The sequence below is a fragment of the Siniperca chuatsi genome, linkage group LG2 (genome assembly GCF_020085105.1).
Source record: "Siniperca chuatsi isolate FFG_IHB_CAS linkage group LG2, ASM2008510v1, whole genome shotgun sequence".
Taxonomy (NCBI): domain Eukaryota; kingdom Metazoa; phylum Chordata; class Actinopteri; order Centrarchiformes; family Sinipercidae; genus Siniperca; species Siniperca chuatsi.
The window spans coordinates 27081589-27102033 of NC_058043.1; the positions used below are offsets into that span (position 1 = coordinate 27081589).

Sequence of the window (20445 nt, forward strand, 5' to 3'; positions counted from 1 at the left end):
ACTGAGAGTCCTGTGGAAATGTGCTCAAGGTTCTAGGACTCGTGTGGAGACCAGAGGAGGCCGATTTTGTGTTTGATCAAAGAGGACTAATGAACATTTTAAAAGACAAGGAAAACAAAAAGAGAGGTGTACTACAAACATCAGCCCACATATTTGACCCCATTAGGTTTCTCACTCCCTTTACTGTTAGAGTGAAGTGCCTTTTCCAAGAAATGTGGGAAAGAGGGCTCAGTTATGGGCATATGTAGCATATTAGATTGGGAATGTAGTTTATTGATTTTGGACATCACATTTCCAGGTCTTTCGCCTTCCCCATCTAGTATGCTAACTTAAAAAAACAATACAATTCCAAAATCAGTGGAGTTTCACATACAATGTGTGGCTTAAGCTATTGATTGTGGAAGATATTGTATTTTAGTGTAACATAATAATTAGCTTTATGTGCTAGTGTAGATGATTTTTAGTGGGTTTTGAAGGTTAGAATATTGAAGCATTTGGGGGGATAAGTTTATGCCTTTATTACGGTCAGAAAAGAAATGAAAGGAAATGAGGGCGAAAGAAATGCAACAAAGGTCTTGGCCAAATTCAAACCAGGTATGTTGCAGTTGATGGTCGCTGTCTTAACCCCTAAGGTACAGGGGAAGTTTTTGGAAGTTATTATCTATCAGTATCATTTATTTGACAGGTAACCTACTGTATTTGTGCCTAAGTGGCAGTACACTATTGGTTTTGGAAGTTTGCACATTAGTTTGGAAAGTTTGAATTCTGATTTTGGAAGTTACACTTCCAGGACTTTTACCTTCCAAATCTAGTACCAATATATTGGTATATATATATTCATTGTGCATCTTGACATATTGATTTTGGACGTTATTAACTATCAGTTTCATTTATTTGCCAGGACACCTACTTTATTGTTGCCAAAGTGGCAGTATCCCATTGGTTTTGGAAATTGGAAATTGATTTTAATGCTCATGCCACATCCACACTCCTGTCTAGGTTTGTACTTTCTCAGGATTAAGATGGAGTTCTGGTGGAGTTATTTCTGATGTGGAAGAGTGAGAAGGAATAGGGAAGATAGGGGAAACAATGGTTGGTGTTAGGTAAGTCTCCAGCAAATTAATATAAGTCAATGTAATGTCCTGTGAAGTGATGGAAACACAACTGTGTGTGTGTGTGTGTGTGTGTGTGTGTGTGTGTGTGTGTGTGTGTGTGTGTGTGTGTGTGTGTGTCACAGAATTTTGCAGGACTTTCATGCATTCATGATGCATCAACATTCTAGAATCTTATATATCAAAGGCACAGCCAGACACAGCTATAGAAGTGAAATGCAGGACTTTGATATCATTTAGAAAGAAACAATGACTCAGACATTCAAAATAATCTGCTGTATGAAGAGACAAGAGGAAACAACAGGAATTTTCTTTAAGAAGGGATCTCTTGGCAGTCAGTATGCACAGGAAGAACAATTTAAGCGACCTACCGAGCTTTCAATTTGCAGATGGAAATGTGAGTATTTTGTTAAGAAAGACTTGATGTGAACTTATCCTTTAACTTCGATATAACTATAACCACGTTGTTAGCTTCAGACATGAAATGCAGTTGGACTGGACAGGACTTGGTTATCATTTAGGAAGAAACAGCGACTCAGACAATCAAAATCATCTGCTGGATGAATGGACAAGAGGAAACAACAGGAAATTTCTTTAAGAAGAAATCTATGTCTATTTATGGTCAGCATGTTAACCCCTAAGGTACATGGGCCTATGTACATGTGTATGGGCATATGTAGCATATTAGATTGGGAATGTAGTATATTGATTTTGGAGATAACATTTCCAGGTCTTTCACCTTCCCCATCTAGTATGCTAACTTAAAAAAACAATACAATTCCAAAATCAGTGTGGACGTTTCACATTCAATGTGTGGCTTAAGATATTGATTGTGGAAGATATTGTATGTTAGTGTAACATAATAATTAGCTTTATGTGCATCTGTAGATGATTTTTTGTGGGTTTTGAAGGTTAGCATATTGAAGCATTTGGGGGGACAAGTTTATGCCTTTATTACTGAAGGAAAAGAAATGCAACAAAGGTCTTGGCCAAATTCGAACCAGGTATGTTGCAGTTGATGGTCGCTGTCTTAACCCCTAAGGTACAGGGGAAGTTTTTGGAAGTTATTATCTATCAGTGTCATGTATTTGACAGGAAACCTACTGTATTTGTGCCTAAGTGGCAGTACCCTATTGGTTTTGGAAGTTGGCATTTGGCTTTGGAAATTTTGAAGTTTGATTGTGGAAGTCACACTTCCTGGACATGACCTTCCAAATCCAGTATGCTGACTTCCAAAACTATTACGTTCCCTTCCAAAACCAATTTCAAAGTTTTGTATGTGTTGTGATGGTTGACATGTTGATTTTGTAACTTCTTATGTGTTAGTGTAATTTAATTGACAGGAAGCCTTTATTGGTGGCAGTACCGTAGTTGGTTTAAGAAATTTGCTTTATGAATGTGGAAGTCCCACTTCCAGGTCCTTCACATACCAAATCTACTATGCTGACTTCCAAAACCAATACGTTTCTTTCCATAACCAATATGAAAGTTTTGCATTTTGTGTGCATCTTGACTTATTGATTTTGGAAGTTATTATCTATCAGTGTCATTTATCTGACAGGAAACCTGCTGCATTTGTGCCTAAGTGGCAGTACCCCATTGGTTTTGGAAGTTTGCATATTAGTTTGGAAATTTTGAATTCTTATTTTGGAAGTTACACTTCTGTTACGTTTCATTTATTTGACAGGAAACATACTTTATTATTGCCAAAGTGGCAGTATCCTATTGGTTTTGGAAATTGGCATTTGACTTTAATGCTCATGCCACAGTAATTTCTCAGGCTCAAGATGGAGTTCTAATGGAGTTATTTCTGTGGAAGAGTGAGAAGTAGGGAAGATGGAAACAAACACAACAAGTCAATGTAATGTCCTCTGAAGTGATGGAAACACAACTGTGTGTTTGTGTGTGTGTGTGTGTGTGTCACAGAATTTTGCAGGACTTTCATGCATTCATGATGCATCAACATTCTAGAATCTTATATATCAAAGGCACAGCCAGACACAGCTACAGAAGTGAAATGCAGGACTTGGTTATCATTTAGAAAGAAACAATGACTCAGACATTCAAAATCATCTGCTGCATGAATGGACAAGAGGAAACAACAGGAAATTTCTTTAAGAAGAAATCTATGTCTATTTATGGTCAGCATCTTAACCCCTAAGGTACATGGGCTTATGTACATGTGTATGGGCATATGTAGCATATTAGATTGGGAATGTAGTATATTGATTTTGGACATCACATTTCCAGGTCTTTCACCTTCCCCATCTAGTATGCTAAGTTAAAAAAAACAATACAATTCCAAAATCAGAGTGGACGTTTCACATTCAATGTGTGGCTTAAGATATTGATTGTGGAAGATATTGTATGTTAGTATAACATAATAATTAGCTTTATGTGCATCTGTAGATGATTTTTTGTGGGTTTTGAAGGTTAGCATATGGAAGCATTTGGGGGACAAGTTTATGCATTTATTATGGACAGAAAAGAAATGAAAGGAAATGAGGGCGAAAGAAATGCAACAAAGGTCTTGGCCACATTCGAACCAGGTAAGTCTCCAGCAAATTAATATAAGTCAAAGTAATGTCCTCTGAAGTGATGGAAACACAACTGTGTGTGTGTGTGTGTGTGTGTGTGTGTGTGTGTGTGTGTGTGTGTGTGTGTGTGTGTGTGTCACAGAATTTTGCAGGACCTTTCATGCATTCATGATTTATCAACATTCTAGAATCTTATATATCAAAGGCACAGCCAGACACAGCTACAGAAGTGAAATGCAGGACTTGGTTATCATTTAGAATGAAACAATGACTCAGACATTCAAAATAATCTGCTGTATGAAGGGACAAGAGGAAACAACAGGAAATTTCTTTAAGAAGAAATCTATGTCTATTTATGGTCAGCATCTTAACCCCTACGGTACATGGGCAAATGTACATGTGTATGGGCATATGTAGCATATTAGATTGGGAATGTAGTATATTGATTTTGGACATCACATTTCCAGGTCTTTCGTCTTCCCCATCTAGTATGCTAACTTAAAAAAACAATACAATTCCAAAATCAGTGTGGAAGTTTCACATTCAATGTGTGGCTTAAGATATTGATTGTGGAAGATGTTGTATGTTAGTGTAACATAATAATTAGCTTTATGTGCATCTGTAGATGATTTTTTGTGGGTTTTGAAGGTTAGCATATTGAAGCATTTGGGGGGACAAGTTTATGCCTTTATTACTGAAGGAAAAGTAATCCAACAAAGGTTTTGGCCAAATTCGAACCAGGTATGTTGCAGTTGATGGTCGCTGTCTAAACCCCTAAGGTACAGGGGAAGTTTTTGGAAGTTATTATCTATCAGTGTCATTTATTTGACAGGAAACCTACTGTATTTGTGCCTAAGTGGCAGTACCCTATTGGTTTTGGAAGTTGGCATTTGACCTTGGAAATTGTGAAGTTTGATTTTGGAAGTCACACTTCCTGGACATTACCTTCCAAATCCAGTATGCTGACTTCCAAAACCAATACGTTCCCTTCCATAACCAATATGAAAGTTTTGTATTTTTGTTGTGATAGTTGACATGTATGTGTTAGTGTAATTTAATTGACAGGAAGCCTTTATTGGTGGCAGTACCCTAGTTGGTTTTGGAAGTTTGCATTATGAATGTGGAAGTCCCACTTCCAGGTCCTTCACATACCAAATCTACTATGCTGACTTCCAAAACCAATACGTTTCGTTCCATAACCAATATGAAAGTTTTCCAATTTGTGTGCATCTTGACATATTGATTTTGGAAGTTATTGTCTATCATTGTCATTTATTTGACAGTAAACCTACTGCATTTGTGCCTAAGTGGCAGTACACTATTGGTTTTGGAAGTTTGCATATTAGTTTGGAAAGTTTGAATTCTTATTTTGGAAGTTACACTTCCGTTACGTTTCATTTATTTGACAGGAAACATACTTTTTTTTTTGCCAAAGTGGCAGTATCCTATTGGTTTTGGAAACTGGCATTTGACTTTAATGCTCATGCCACATCCACACTCCTGTCTAGGTTTGTAATTTCTCAGGCTCAAGATGGAGTTCTGGTGGAGTTATTTCTGATGTGGAAGAGTGAGAAGGAATAGGGAAGATAGGGGAAACAATGGTTGGGGTTAGGTAAGTCTCCAGCAAATTAATATAAGTCAATGTAATGTCCTCTGAAGTGATGGAAACACAACTGTGTGTGTGTGTGTGTGTGTGTGTGTGTGTGTGTGTGTGTGTGTGTGTGTGTCTCACAGAATTTTGCAGGACCTTTCATCTATTTATGATGCATCAACATTCTAGAATCTTATATATCAAAGGCACAGCCAGACACAGCTAAAGAAGTGAAATGCAGTACTTGGTTATCATTTAGAAAGAAACAATGACTCAGACATTCAAAATAATCTGCTGTATGAAGGGACAAGAGGAAACAACAGGAAGTTTCTTTAACAAGGGATCTCTTGGCAGTCAGTATGCACAAGAGGAACAATTTAAGCGACCGACTTTGCTTTCAATTTGCATATGAAAATGTGAGTATTTTGTTAAGACATACTTGATGTGAACCTATCCTTTAACTTGGATATAACTATAACCACATTGTTAGCTTCAAAAGTGAAATGCAGTTGGACTGGACAGGACTTATTAGGTTATCATTTAGGAAGAAACAGCGACTCAGACATTCAAAATCATCTGCTGCATGAATGGACACGAGGAAGACCGTGAGAGGGCGAGTCAGCGACGTAAGCTCCGGATCAAATGCATCCCAATCCAGACAGACTGTTAAACTTCCCAAGCTAATGATAGCCAAATATGATGGTGAAATAAGCCAGTGGCAGGAATTCTGGTCTCAGTATGAAACAGCTATTCACGAAAATGATGCGTTATGCAAGACAGATAAGTTTTCTTACCTCAGATGCTATTTGACTGGAGCAGCAGCTAGAACTATTGCAGGGCTCACAACAACAGATGACAACTATGAACAGTGGGACTACTACAGATGCTGTGTTGTCTTCTGTGACTAGTTCTGTAAAGGTTAAGACAGATACTCAGAAGACAGTACTGCTTCAGACAGTTAAGGCATGGATTTTAGCCCCAAAAGAGAGAAAGATAACTCGCTGTCTGTTAGATGGAGGCAGCCAGCGTAGTTTCATTCACAGAAGCGTAGTCAGAGCACTAGGGTTGCCAGTTGTAAGGCAAGAGACACTCAACCTCCATGTTTTTGGTTCCACCTCTCCTGTGACAGAGAAATGCAATATTGTGAGAGTTCAGCTTGAGAACATGTGGAACACTGAAAAGAGACTTGAGATAGAGGCAGTAGAGACTCCTCAGGTGTGTACAGCTCTGATTAAGGTCCCGAGCGAGCCCATTCAAACTGAAATAAAGAAAAGAGGGCTGCAGCTTGCAGACTTTCCACTAGAGGGTGCTAACGACCAAGAGTTGCAAGTGTTAATAGGAGCAGATTTCTACTGGCAGGCAGTTACTGGTACGGTCCAAAAGGTTACAAACTCACTTGTAGCAGTTGAATGCATTTTTGGGTGGGCTTTACAGGGGCCAGTGGCTACCTCCAGTGTTACAGACACCACTTGCATGCACATTAGTTTGACTGAAGACACCCAGATCTCTAAAGAGCTACATGCATTCTGGGAAGTGGAGTCCTTGGGCATAGTCAGTCAGACAGAGAGCCCAGAGGACTCGGATGTCCTACGAGACTTTGAAAAGACAACCACCTTTGAAAATGGCCGCTGCCAAGTAGAGTTGCAATGGCGAGCTGATAAGACACAACTTCAAGACAACTTAAGGGTAGCAAAGAGACGTTTTGAGAGTCTTGTGAAAAAACTGAAAACTGATGCAACCTTGTGTGAGAGGTACAACAATGTTATACAGGACTACCTCCAGCAAGGCATTTGTGAGGATGCAATAGAGGATACAACAGTGGCAGAGAAACAAGAGACTGTGAAATATTACATGCCACATCACGCTGTTGTACGAGAAGACAAGGCCACAACAAAACTTAGAGTGGTATTTGATGCATCATCACATGAGGAAGGTTGCTCATCACTCAATGACTGTTTGTACAGTGGACCCAACCTAAACCCAAACCTGCTGGACGTGCTTATTCAGTTCAGACTGCATGAGATAGCATTCACTGCAGATATAACCAAGGCTTTTCTCCAGATCTCTCTTTCTGAAAAGGACAAAGACGCTGTTAGGTTCCTGTGGCTGCACGGACCTCCAACTAAAGACTGTAAAAATGAGGTACGTGTCTGAGAATGAACAGAGTAGTTTTTGGAGTGTCTCCCAGCCCATTCTTGCTTGCTGCCGCAATAGGAAAACATCTCAAACAATCTGAAACAGTACAACCCAAGGCAGCACAGACACTCAGAGACTCTTTGTATGTTGACGACTTCATTTGGAGCTCACCAGATGTGCAGGAGGCAGCACATGTGACAACAGCAGCAAAGGACATTCTCTGTCAGGCAGGCATGAACCTGTGCAAATAGGTAACCAACTCACCTGATCTGAGAGCAATGTGGAAAGAAAAAGGAGTACAGTGCACTGGAGAGTCAGAGTCCTGTGGAAATGTGCTCAAGGTTCTAGGACTCGTGTGGAGACCAGAGGAGGCCAATTTTGTGTTTGACCAAAGAGGACTAATGAACATTTTAAAAGACAAGGAAAACACAAAGAGAGGTGTACTACAACCATCAGCCCGCATATTTGACCCCATTGGGTTTCTCACTCCCTTTACTGTTAGAGTGAAGTGCCTTTTCCAAGAAATGGGGGAAAGAGGGCTCAGTTATGGGCATATGTAGCATATTAGATTAGGAATGTAGTATATTGATTTTGGACATCACATTTCCAGGTCTTTCGCCTTCCCCATCTAGTATGCTAACTTAAAAAAACAATACAATTCCAAAATCAGTGGAGTTTCACATTCAATGTGTGGCTTAAGCTATTGATTGTGGAAGATAGTGTATGTTAGTGTAACATAATAATTAGCTTTATGTGCATGTGTGGATGATTTTTAGTGGGTTTTGAAGGTTAGAATATTGAAGCATTTGGGGGGACAAGTTTATGCCTTTATGCCACATCCACACTCTTGTCTAGGTTTGTAATTTCTCAGGCTCAAAATGGAGTTCTGATGGAGTTATTTCTGATGTGGAAGAGTGAGAAGGAATAGGGAAGATAGGGGAAACAATGGTTGGGGTTAGGTAAGTCTCCAGCAAATTAATATAAGTCAATGTAATGTCCTCTGAAGTGATGGAAACACAACTGTGAGAGTGTGTGTGTGTGTGTGTGTGTGTGTGTGTGTGTGTGTGTGTGTGTGTGTGTGTGTGTGTCACAGAATTTTGCAGGACTTTCATGCATTCATGATGCATCAACATTCTAGAATCTTATATATCAAAGGCACAGCCAGACACAGCTACAGAAGTGAAATGCAGGACTTGGTTATCATTTAGATAGCAACAATGAGTCAGACATTATCAAAATAATCTGCTGTATGAAGGGACAAGAGGAAACAACACGAATTTTCTTTAAGAAGGGATCTCTTGCTACTTCTGGAGTACCTCAAGCAAGATGGCGGCGCTTTAGATAAGCTCTTATCCACTCGCAAATTAATATAAAATTTATGACGCAATAGTTGACATTTTGTTGAAAAAAAGACATTGACAACGTCCATGATCCGGATTCTAGGAACTTAATCACGTTTTTCCGTCAGTACTGCGATGACAACGACATCCAAATATTTCAAGGAAGCAAACCGCATGGCGACCAGGCGTACTCCACCTCCGATGGAGGCCAAAGCAGATTTGAGCCCGCCCGAAAAACAGACTGATGCGAAAGTGAGCCTGGAGAGCCGCGAGAGCGCCGTGGAATTGAATGGGAAGATGCTAAATTATCCGTATTTCCCGACATGACGAGGGAACTGGCTGAAAAAAGAAAGATGTTTCTGCCTGCCAAGAAAGCGCTCCAACAGCTAAATGTGAGGTACACGCTTGCTTTTCCCGCTATCCTGAGATTCACCTGGAAAGGTAGAAACCGTAGTTTTACCAGCACCGAGGAAGCGGAGCGTTTCATCAGCACTTTGCGCAATAATGAGACATAAACAGGTATGCCCTTTTAAGACCGTAATGCTTACGGATGGTGAGGAACATAAAGTCAACCATGAGTAGGAATTAATCGCGAGTGGGTTCTGAACTTTAGATGAGGTGCTGCCCGAGCAGCGTGCAGCTGGACAGCGACAACCGGCTGCATGAGGAGTGACCCGCGGACCAGAAGGAGTTATTTTCTGTTGTTGCATGTTATATTTGCAACTGTTTTTGCTTTTCTGTTTTTTTGTTTTGGTTTGGAGACCGGAGATCGGTCAGAGCTCCCAGTTTGCGTTTTACGGGAGCACTTTATGTTACTTAATTGTGTTGGTTTTGTTTATTGTAATTTTTCTATGAAAAAAGGTTCAGTCATGACAAAGTTTACTATTAAAAATTTGTTATTATACTTGCTAGGTTGCAATATACATATAGGTCTATCGTTATATACACGACAGTGGCTTTGGCATTCCCCATCCCATTCTATCTGTTTATTTATTTCCCCCTTGATATTACATAGTACATTATGGTAGGGAATTATATTACATGCATGTCTTGGAATATAAAAGGCTGTGGGAATCCTATTAAAAGAGGCAAAGTTATGGCTTATTTGATACATAATAAACATCGCATTTATCCAGGAAACACACTTTCAAGGGGAAGAGGCTCTAAAATTGAAATATGGATGGGTCGGACAAGTATTCCATAGCTCTTTTTCCAGCAAGCGGAATGGCGTTGTTATACTAGTGAACAAGAAATTAAATTTTAGCCTGATTGGTGAGGTCAAAGATTGTGAAGGGAGAATGGTCTGTGTACAGGCCCAGATAAACGGTATCACAGTGGTGTTGTGTAACATCTACGCACCAAATATAGGGGATCCTAGTTTTTTCTATGAAGTAAACAAGACCTTAGGGGAAATGGAAGGTCAAATAATCCTGGCCGGAGATTTTAATCAAGTTTGGGATGCTTTTCTAGACAAAAGTAAATTTAGTAACCAACCGCATCCGCATAGACAGAGTAGCTATTCATATGATGAGTGAAGATAATGGGTTAGTGGATATTTGGCGTCTAGTGAATCCGCACGAGAGGGAATATACCTTTTACTCACATTGTCATAAATCCCACTCCAGAATTGATATGTTTCTGATCTCGAATACCTTGACAAAGCATGTTACACATTGCAAAATAAATGCTATCGCTTTATCAGATCATGCCGCTGTGAAGTTAGGCATTGATATTAACTGCGATAAAGAGAGAAAAGGCAGATGGAGATTAAACACTTCACTTCTATCACATGAGGCCTTTAGTTTATCGTTAAAAGAAGATTTACAGTCTTTTTTTGAAATCAATACTGGTAGTACTGATAGAAGATCAACTGAATGGGAAGCATCTAAAGCATATGTAAGAGGAAAGATAATAGGCTATGCATCGAAATGGAAAAGGGAGGACCTGGACAGAATACAGGAATTAGATAACAAAATTAAGAATTATGAAAAAGAATTATCCAAACACTTTTCAAATCAATTGTATCAAGATATTTGTAAATTTAAATTTGAACTTCAGGAAATGTATAATAAAAAGGTAGAATATGCCTTATTTAGACTGGGAGCTGCTTTCTATGAAGATGGGGAGAAAACTGGTAAACTGCTAGCCAGACAGTTGAAACAAAAGAATACATGCAATTTAATAGCCGCTATTAAGAAAGGAAGTTCAATAGTTACCTCAACAAAGGAAATAAATGATGTATTGCAGCAGTTCTATAAGGAATTATACACAGCTGATATTAATCCTAAACAAGAAGAATTGCTAAGTTTTTTCTCCAATCTCAAACTACCTAAACTGTCCTCAGAAGAGGTGAGTTTGCTAGAAGGTCCAATAACAGAACTTGAAGTCAGAAAAGCTGTATCTATTATGCGGAATGGAAAATCAGCAGGATTAGATGGGCTCCCTGTTGAATATTATGAACAATATATAGACTTACTTGCACCCATCCTAACAGAAGTATATAATGAAGAATGTACAAGGGGATCTCTTACCCCTTCTTTTAACAATGCTCTAATATCTGTGATTCAGCATATTAGATTGGGAAGGTAGTATATTGATTTTGGACATCACATTTCCAGGTCTTTCGTCTTGCCCATCTAGTATGCTAACTTAAAAAAACAATACAATTCCAAAATCAGTGTGGAAGTTTCACATTCAATGTGTGGCTTAAGATATTGATTGTGGAAGATGTTGTATGTTAGTGTAACATAATAATTAGCTTTATGTGCATCTGTAGATGAATTTTAGTAGGTTTTGAAGGTTAGCATATTGAAGCATTTGGGGGACAAGTTTATGCCTTTATTACGGGCAGAAAAGTAAATGAAAGGAAATGACGTTGTTAGGAAATGAAATGCAGTTGGACTGGACAGGACTTGGTTATCATTTAGGAAGAAACAGCGTCTCAGACATTCAAAATCATCTGCTGGATGAATGGACAAGAGGAAAACAGGAAATTTCTTGGCCAAATTAAGGTACACCAGGTATGTTGCAGTTCATGGTTTGAGCTGTCTTAATCCCCTCCAAAAAGGTACAAGGCAAGCTTAAGATATTTTTGGAAGTTGTTATCTATCAGTGTCATGTATTTGACAGGAAACCTACTGTATTTGTGCCTGCAATGGTGGCAGTAACCCTATTGAAGTTTTGGTCAAGTTGGCATTTGGCCTTGGAAATTTTGAAGTTTGATTGTGGAAGTCACACTTCCTGGACATTACATTCCAAATCCAGTATGCTGACTTCCAAAACCAATATGTTCCCTTCCAAAACCAATATGAAAGTTTTGTATGTGTAGTGATAGTTTACATGTTGATTTTGTAACTTCTTATGTGTTAGTGTAATTTAATTGACAGGCAGCCTTTATTGGCGGCAGTACCCTAGGTGGTTTTGGAAGTTTGCATTATGAATGTGGAAGTCACACTACCAGGTCCTTCACATACCAAATCTACTATGCTGACTTCCTAAACCAATCCATAACCAATATGAAAGTTTTGCATTTTGTGTGCATCTTGACATATTGATTTTGGAAGTTATTATCTATCATTGTCATTTATTTGACAGTAAACCTACTGCATTTGTGCCTAAGTGGCAGTACACTATTGGTTTTGGAAGTTTGCATGTTAGTTTGGAAAGTTTGAATTCTGATTTTGGAAGTTACACTTCCAGGACTTTTTCCAAACCTTTCCTTCAAAATCAAGTTTCCTTACCAATATGAAAGTTTTGCATTTTGTGTGCATCTTGACATATTGATTTTGGACGTTATTAACTATCAGTGTCATTTATTTGACAGGAAACCTACTTTATTATTGCCAAAGTGGCAGTATCCTATTGGTTTTGGAAACTGGCATTTGACTTTAATGCTCATGCCACATCCACCCTCCTGTCTAGGTTTGTAATTTCTCAGGCTCAAGATGGAGTTCTGGTGAAGTTATTTCTGATGTTTAAGAGTGAGAAGGAATAGGGAAGATAGGGGAAACAATGGTTGGGGTTAGGTAAGTCTCCAGCAAATTAATATAAGTAAATGTAATGTCCTCTGAAGTGATGGAAACACAACTGTGTGTGTGTGTGTGTGTGTGTGTGTGTGTGTGTGTGTGTGTGTGTGTGTGTGTCACAGAATTTTGCAGGACCTTTCATGCCTTCATGATGCATCAACATTCTAGAATTTTATATATCAAAGGCACAGCCAGACACAGCTACAGAAGTGAAATGCAGTTGGACTAGACAGGACTTGGTTATCATTTAGAAAGAAACAATGACTCAGACATTCAAAATAATCTGCTGTATGAAGGGACAAGAGGAAACAACAGGAATTTTCTTTAAGAAAGGAATAGGGAAGATAGGGGAAACAATGATTGGGGTTAGGTAAGTCTCCAGCAAATTAATATAAGTCAATGTAATGTCCTCTGAAGTGATGGATACACAACTGTGTGTGTGTGTGTGTGTGTGTGTGTGTGTGTGTGTGTGTGTGTGTGTGTCACAGAATTTTGCAGGACCTTTCATCTATTCATGATGCATCAACATTCTAGAATCTTATATATCAAAGGCACAGCCAGACACAGCTACACAGTGAAATGCAGTTGACTAATGACAGGACTTGGTTATCATTTAGAAAGAAACAATGACTCAGACATTCAAAATCATCTGCTGTATGAATGGACAAGAGGAAACAACAGGAAATTTCTTTAAGAAGGAATCTATGTATATTTATGGTCAGCATCTTAGACCCTAAGGTACATGGGCATATGTACATGTATGTATGGGCATATGTAGCATATTAGATTGGGAATGTAGTATATTGATTTTGGACATCACATTTCCAGGTCTTTCACCTTCCCCATCTAGTATGCTAACTTAAAAAAACAATACAATTCCAAAATCAGTGTGGACGTTTCACATTCAATGTGTGGCTTAAGATATTGATTGTGGAAGATATTGTATGTTAGTGTAACATAATAATTAGCTTTATGTGCATCTGTACATGATTTTTTGTGGGTTTTGAAGGTTAGCATATTGAAGCATTTGGGGGGACAAGTTTATGCCTTTATTACTGAAGGAAAAGAAATGCAACAAAGGTCTTGGCCAAATTCGAACCAGGTATGTTGCAGTTGATGGTCGCTGTCTTAACCCCTAAGGTACAGGGGAAGTTTTTGGAAGTTATTATCTATCAGTGTCATTTATTTGACAGGAAACCTACTGTATTTGTGCCTAAGTGGCAGTACCCTAGTTGGTTTTGAAAGTTTGCATTATGAATGTGGAAGTCCCACTTCCAGGTCCTTCACATACCAAATCTACTATGCTGACTTCCAAAACCAATACGTTTCGTTCCATAACCAATATGAAAGATTTGCATTTTCTGTGCATCTTGACATATTGATTTTGGAAGTTATTATCTATCAGTGTCATTTATTTGACAGAAACCTGCTGCATTTGTGCCTAAGTGGAAGTACCCCATTGGTTTTGGAAGTTTGCATATTAGTTTGGAAAGTTTGAATTCTGATTTTGGAAGTTACAAGTCAATGTAATGTCCTCTGAAGTGATGGAAAACAACAACTGTGAGTGTGTCTGTGTGTGTGTGTGTGTGTGTGTGTGTGTGTGTGTGTCACAGAATTTTGCAGGACCTTTCATCTATTCATGATGCATCAACATTCTAGAATCTTATAAATCAAAGGCACAGCCAGACACAGCTACAGAAGTGAAATGCAGGACTTGGTTATCATTTAGATAGCAACAATGAGTCAGACATTCAAAATAATCTGTTGTATGAAGGGACAAGAGGAAACAACAGGAATTTTCTTTAAGAAGGGATCTCTTGGCAGTCAGTATGCACAGGAGGAATATGCTTCAGAAGTGAAATGCAGTTGGACTGGACAGAACTTGGTTATCATTTTAGTGTAACATAATAATTAGCTTTATGTGCATCTGTACATGATTTTTAGTGGGTTTTGAAGGTTAGCATATTGAAGCATTTGGGGGGACAAGTTTATGCCTTTATTACTGAAGGAAAAGTAATCCAACAAAGGTCTTGGCCAAATTCGAACCAGGTATGTTGCAGTTGATGGTCGCTGTCTTAACCCCTAAGGTACAGGGGAAGTTTTTGGAAGTTATTATCTATCAGTGTCATTTATTTGACAGGAAACCTACTGTATTTGTGCCTAAGTGGCAGTACCCTAGTTGGTTTTGAAAGTTTGCATTATGAATGTGGAAGTCCCACTTCCAGGTCCTTCACATACCAAATCTACTATGCTGACTTCCAAAACCAATACGTTTCGTTCCATAACCAATATGAAAGATTTGCATTTTCTGTGCATCTTGACATATTGATTTTGGAAGTTATTATCTATCAGTGTCATTTATTTGACAGGAAACCTGCTGCATTTGTGCCTAAGTGGCAGTACCCCATTGGTTTTGGAAGTTTGCATATTAGTTTGGAAAGTTTGAATTCTGATTTTGGAAGTTACAAGTCAATGTAATGTCCTCTGAAGTGATGGAAACACAACTGTGAGAGTGTGTGTGTGTGTGTGTGTGTGTGTGTGTGTGTGTGTGTGTGTGTGTGTGTGTGTGTGTGTGTGTGTCACAGAATTTTGCAGGACCTTTCATCTATTCATGATGCATCAACATTCTAGAATCTCATATATCAAAGGCACAGCCAGACACAGCTACAGAAGTGAAATGCAGGACTTGGTTATCATTTAGATAGCAACAATGAGTCAGACATTCAAAATAATCTGTTGTATGAAGGGACAAGAGGAAACAACAGGAATTTTCTTTAAGAAGGGATCTCTTGGCAGTCAGTATGCACAGGAGGAACAATTTAAGCGACCGACCGTGCTTTCAATTTGCATATGGAAATGTCAGTATTTTGTTAAGACATACTTGATTTGAAACCTATCCTTTAACTTGGATATAACTATAACCACGTTGTTAGCTTCAGAAGTGAAATGCAGTTGGACTGGACAGAACTTGGTTATCATTTAGAAAGAAACAATGACTCAGACATTCAAAATCATCTGCTGCATGAATGGACAAGAGGAAACAATATGAAATTTCTTCAAGAAGGAATCTATGTCTATTGATGGTCAGCGTCTTAACCCCTAAGGTACATGGGCATATGAAGCATATTAGATTGGGAAGGTAGTATATTTATTTTGGACATCACATTTCCAGGTCTTTCGTCTTCCCCATCTAGTATGCTAACTTAAAAAAACAATACAATTCCAAAATCAGTGTGGAAGTTTCACATTCAATGTGTGGCTTAAGATATTGATTGTGGAAGATATTGTATGTTAGTGTAACATAATAATTAGCTTTATGTGCATCTGTAGATGATTTTTTGTGGGTTTTGAAGGTTAGCATATTGAAGCATTTGGGGGGACAAGTTTATGCCTTTATTACTGAAGGAAAAGAAATGCAACAAAGGTCTTGGCCAAATTCGAACCAGGTATGTTGCAGTTGATGGTCGCTGTCTTAACCCCTAAGGTACAGGGGAAGTTTTTGGAAGTTATTATCTATCAGTGTCATTTATTTGACAGGAAACCTACTGTATTTGTGCCTAAGTGGCAGTACCCTACTGGTTTTGGAAGTTGGCATTTGACTTTGGAAATTTTGAAGTTTGATTGTGGAAGTCACACTTCCTGGACATGACCTTCCAAATCCAGTATGCTGAATTCCAAAACTATTACGTTCCCTTCCAAAACCAATATCAAAGTTTTGTATGTGTTGTGATGGTTGACATGTTGATTTTCTAACTTCTTATGTGTTAGTGTAATTTAATTGACAGGAAGCCTTTATTGTTGGCAGTACCCTAGTTGGTTTGGAAGTTTGCATTATGAATGTGGAAGTCACACTTCCAGGTCTTTCACATACCAAATGTACTATGCTGACTTCCAAAACCAATACGTTTTGTTCCATAACCAATATGAAAGGTTTGCATTTTTGAGTGCATCTTTACATATTGATTTTGGAAGTTATTATCTATCAGTTTCATTTATTTGCCAGGAAACCTACTTTATTATTGTCAAAGTGGCAGTATCCTATTGGTTTTGGAAACTGGCATTTGACTGTAATGCTCATGCCACATCCACATTCCTGTCTATGTTTGTAATTTCTCAGGCTCAAAATGGAGTTCTGGTGGAGTTATTTCTGATGTGGAAGAGTGAGACGGAATAGGGAAGATAGGGGAAACAATGATTGGGGTTAGGTAAGTCTCCAGCAAATTAATATAAGTCAATGTAATGTCCTCTGAAGTGATGGATACACAACTGTGTGTGTGTGTGTGTGTGTGTGTGTGTGTGTGTGTGTGTGTGTGTGTGTCACAGAATTTTGCAGGACCTTTCATCTATTTATGATGCATCAACATTCTAGAATCTTATATATCAAAGGCACAGCCAGACACAGCTACAGAAGTGTAATGCAGGACTTGGTTATCATTTAGAAAGAAACAATGACTCAGACATTCAAAATAATCTGCTGTATGAAGGGACAAGAGGAAACAACAGGAAGTTTCTTTAACAAGGGATCTCTTGGCAGTCAGTATGCACAAGAGGAACAATTTATGCGACCGACCGTGCTTTCAATTTGCATATGAAAATGTGAGTATTTTGTTAAGACATACTTGATGTGAACATATCCTTTAACTTGGATATAACAACAGGAAATTTCTTTAAGAAGGAATCTATGTCTATTGATGGTCAGCGTCTTAACCCCTTAAGGTACAAGGCATATGTACATGTGTATGGGCATATATTCTCACATGGAAGGTTCGCGCCTCTAGCATCATTGAAAGATCACTGGAGGCCACGAGAGAGACCGTGAGAGGGCGAGTCAGCGACGTAAGCTCCGGATCAAATTCATCCCAATCCAGACAGACTGTTAAACTTCCCAAGCTAATGATAGCCAAATATGATGGTGAAATAAGCCAGTGGCAGGAATTCTGGTCTCAGTATGAAACAGCTATTCACGAAAATGATGCGTTATTCAAGACAGATACGTTTACTTACCTCAGATCCTATTTGACTGGAGCAGCAGCTAGAACTATTGCGGGGCTCACAACAACAGATGACAACTATGAACAGTGGGACTACTACAGATGCTGTGTTGTCTTCTGTGACTAGTTCTGTAAAGGTTAAGACAGATACTCAGAAGACAGTACTGCTTCAGACAGTTAAGGCATGGATTGTAGGCCCAAAAGAGAGAAAGATAACTCGCTGTCTGTTAGATGGAGGCAGCCAGCGTAGTTTCATTCACAGAAGCGTAGTCAGAGCACTAGGGTTGCCAGTTGTAAGGCAAGAGACACTCAACCTCCATGTTTTTGGTTCCACCTCTCCTGTGACAGAGAAATGCAATATTGTGAGAGTTCAGCTTGAGAACATGTGGAACACTGAAAAGAGACTTGAGATAGAGGCAGTAGAGACTCCTCAGGTGTGTACAGCTCTGATTAAGGTCCCGAGCGAGCCCATTCAAACAGAAATAAAGAAAAGAGGGCTGCAGCTTGCAGACTTTCCACTAGAGGGTGCTAACGACCAAGAGTTGCAAGTGTTAATAGGAGCAGATTTCTACTGGCAGCCAGTTACTGGTGCGGTCCAAAAGGTTACAAACTCACTTGTAGCAGTTGAATGCATTTTTGGGTGGGCTTTACAGGGGCCAGTGGCTACCTCCAGTGTTACAGACACCACTTGCATGCACATTAGTTTGACTGAAGACACCCAGATCTCTAAAGAGCTACATGCATTCTGGGAAGTGGAGTCCTTGGGCATAGTCAGTCAGACAGAGAGCCCAGAGGACTCGGATGTCCTACGAGACTTTGAAAAGACAACCACCTTTGAAAATGGCCGCTGCCAAGTAGAGTTGCAATGGCGAGCTGATAAGACACAACTTCCAGACAACTTAAAGGTAGCAAAGAGACGTTTTGAGAGTCTTGTGAAAAAACTGATGCAACCTTGTGTGAGAGGTACAACAATGTTATACAGGACTACCTCCAGCAAGGCATTTGTGAGGATGCAATAGAGGATACAACAGTGGCAGAGAAACAAGAGACTGTGAAATATTACATGCCACATCACGCTGTTGTACGAGAAGACAAGGCCACAACAAAACTTAGAGTGGTATTTGATGCATCATCACATGAGGAAGGTTGCTCATCACTCAATGACTGTTTGTACAGTGGACCCAACCTAAACCCAAACCTGCTGGACGTGCTTATTCAGTTCAGACTGCACGAGATAGCATTCACTGCAGATATAACCAAGGCTTTTCTCCAGATCTCTCTTTCTGAAAAGGACAAAGACGCTGTTAGGTTCCTGTGGCTGCACGGACCTCCAACTAAAGACTGTAAAAATGAGGTACGTGTCTGAGAATGAACAGAGTAGTTTTTGGAGTGTCTCCCAGCCCATTCTTGCTTGCTGCCGCAATAGGAAAACATCTCAAACAATCTGAAACAGTACAACCAAAGGCAGCACAGACACTCAGAGACTCTTTGTATGTTGACGACTTAATTTGGAGCTCACCAGATGTGCAGGAGGCTGTACATGTGACAACAGCAGCAAAGGACATTCTCTGTCAGGCAGGCATGAACCTGTGCAAATAGGTAACCAACTCACCTGATCTGAGAGCAATGTGGAAAGATAAAGGAGTACAGTGCACTGGAGAGTCCTGTGGAAATGTGCTCAAGGTTCTAGGACTCGTGTGGAGACCAGAGGAGGCCGATTTTGTGTTTGATCAAAGAGGACTAATGAACATTTTAAAAGACAAAGAAAACACAAAGAGAGGTGTACTACAAACAGCAGCCCGCATATTTGACCCCATTGGCTTTCTCACTCCCTTTACTGTTAGAGTGAAGTGCCTTTTCCAAGAAATGGGGGAAAGAGGGCTCAGTTGGGATGAACCATTACCCACTGATTTGACTGACAAATGGGAACAGTGGTGTGCAGAGTTACCACTGCTCCACCTGGTGGCCATTCCCAGGTGGTACCACATTGAGATTCAGCCAGACTCACACACTGTAAAGTTGCATGTCTACTGTGATGCAAGTGAAAAGGCTTACAGTGCTGTGGCATATCTACAAGGACAAAACAAACAAGGAGAGACTGTTACAAGTTTTGTGGCCTCAAAGTCGCGAGTTGCACCACTAAAGAAAATTCAGGGAGTGTTAACTGCAGAGCGTTCCTTCCATAACCAATATGAAAGTTTTGTATTTTTGTTGTGATAGTTGACATGTATGTGTTAGTGTAATTTAATTGACAGGAAGCCTTTATTGGTGGCAGTACCTAGTTGGTTTTGAAGTTTGCATTATGAATGTGGAAGTCCCACTTCCAGGTCCTTCACATACCAAATCTACTATGCTGACTTCAAAACCAATACGTTTGTTCCATAACCAATATGAAAGTTTTCATTTGTGTGCATCTTGACATATTGATTTTGGAAGTTATTATCTATCATTGTCATTTATTTGACAGTAAACCTACTGCATTTGTGCCTAAGTGGCAGTACACTATTGGTTTTGGAAGTTTGCATATTAGTTTGGAAAGTTTGAATTCTTATTTTGGAAGTTACACTTCCGTTACGTTTCATTTATTTGACAGAAACATACTTTTTTTTTGCCAAAGTGGCAGTATCCTATGGTTTTGAAACTGGCATTTGACTTTAATATGCCACATCCACACTCCTGTCTAGGTTTGTAATTTCTCAGGCTCAAGATGGAG

The 20445-nt window shown here is 39.3% G+C and overlaps 1 protein-coding gene across 15 annotated transcripts in view; it reads left to right on the forward strand.

The window, feature by feature from the left end:
- Positions 1-20445, forward strand: part of LOC122864200 — a 77299-nt gene that overhangs the window by 18059 nt on the left and 38795 nt on the right. For 11 of the 15 annotated variants that reach the window (XM_044171433.1, XM_044171453.1, XM_044171436.1 and 8 more), the window contains exons 1-2: positions 2985-11301; positions 15881-16946. In XM_044171433.1, the coding sequence (XP_044027368.1) occupies positions 6093-7394 (1302 nt within the window). In that variant the 5' untranslated portion in view covers positions 2985-6092 and the 3' untranslated portion in view covers positions 7395-11301; positions 15881-16946. Of the gene's footprint in view, positions 1-2984; positions 11302-15880; positions 16947-17064; positions 19667-20445 lie in introns of those variants that run through there. The other 4 variants (XM_044171528.1, XM_044171519.1, XM_044171413.1 and 1 more) reach the window with 3 other exon arrangements.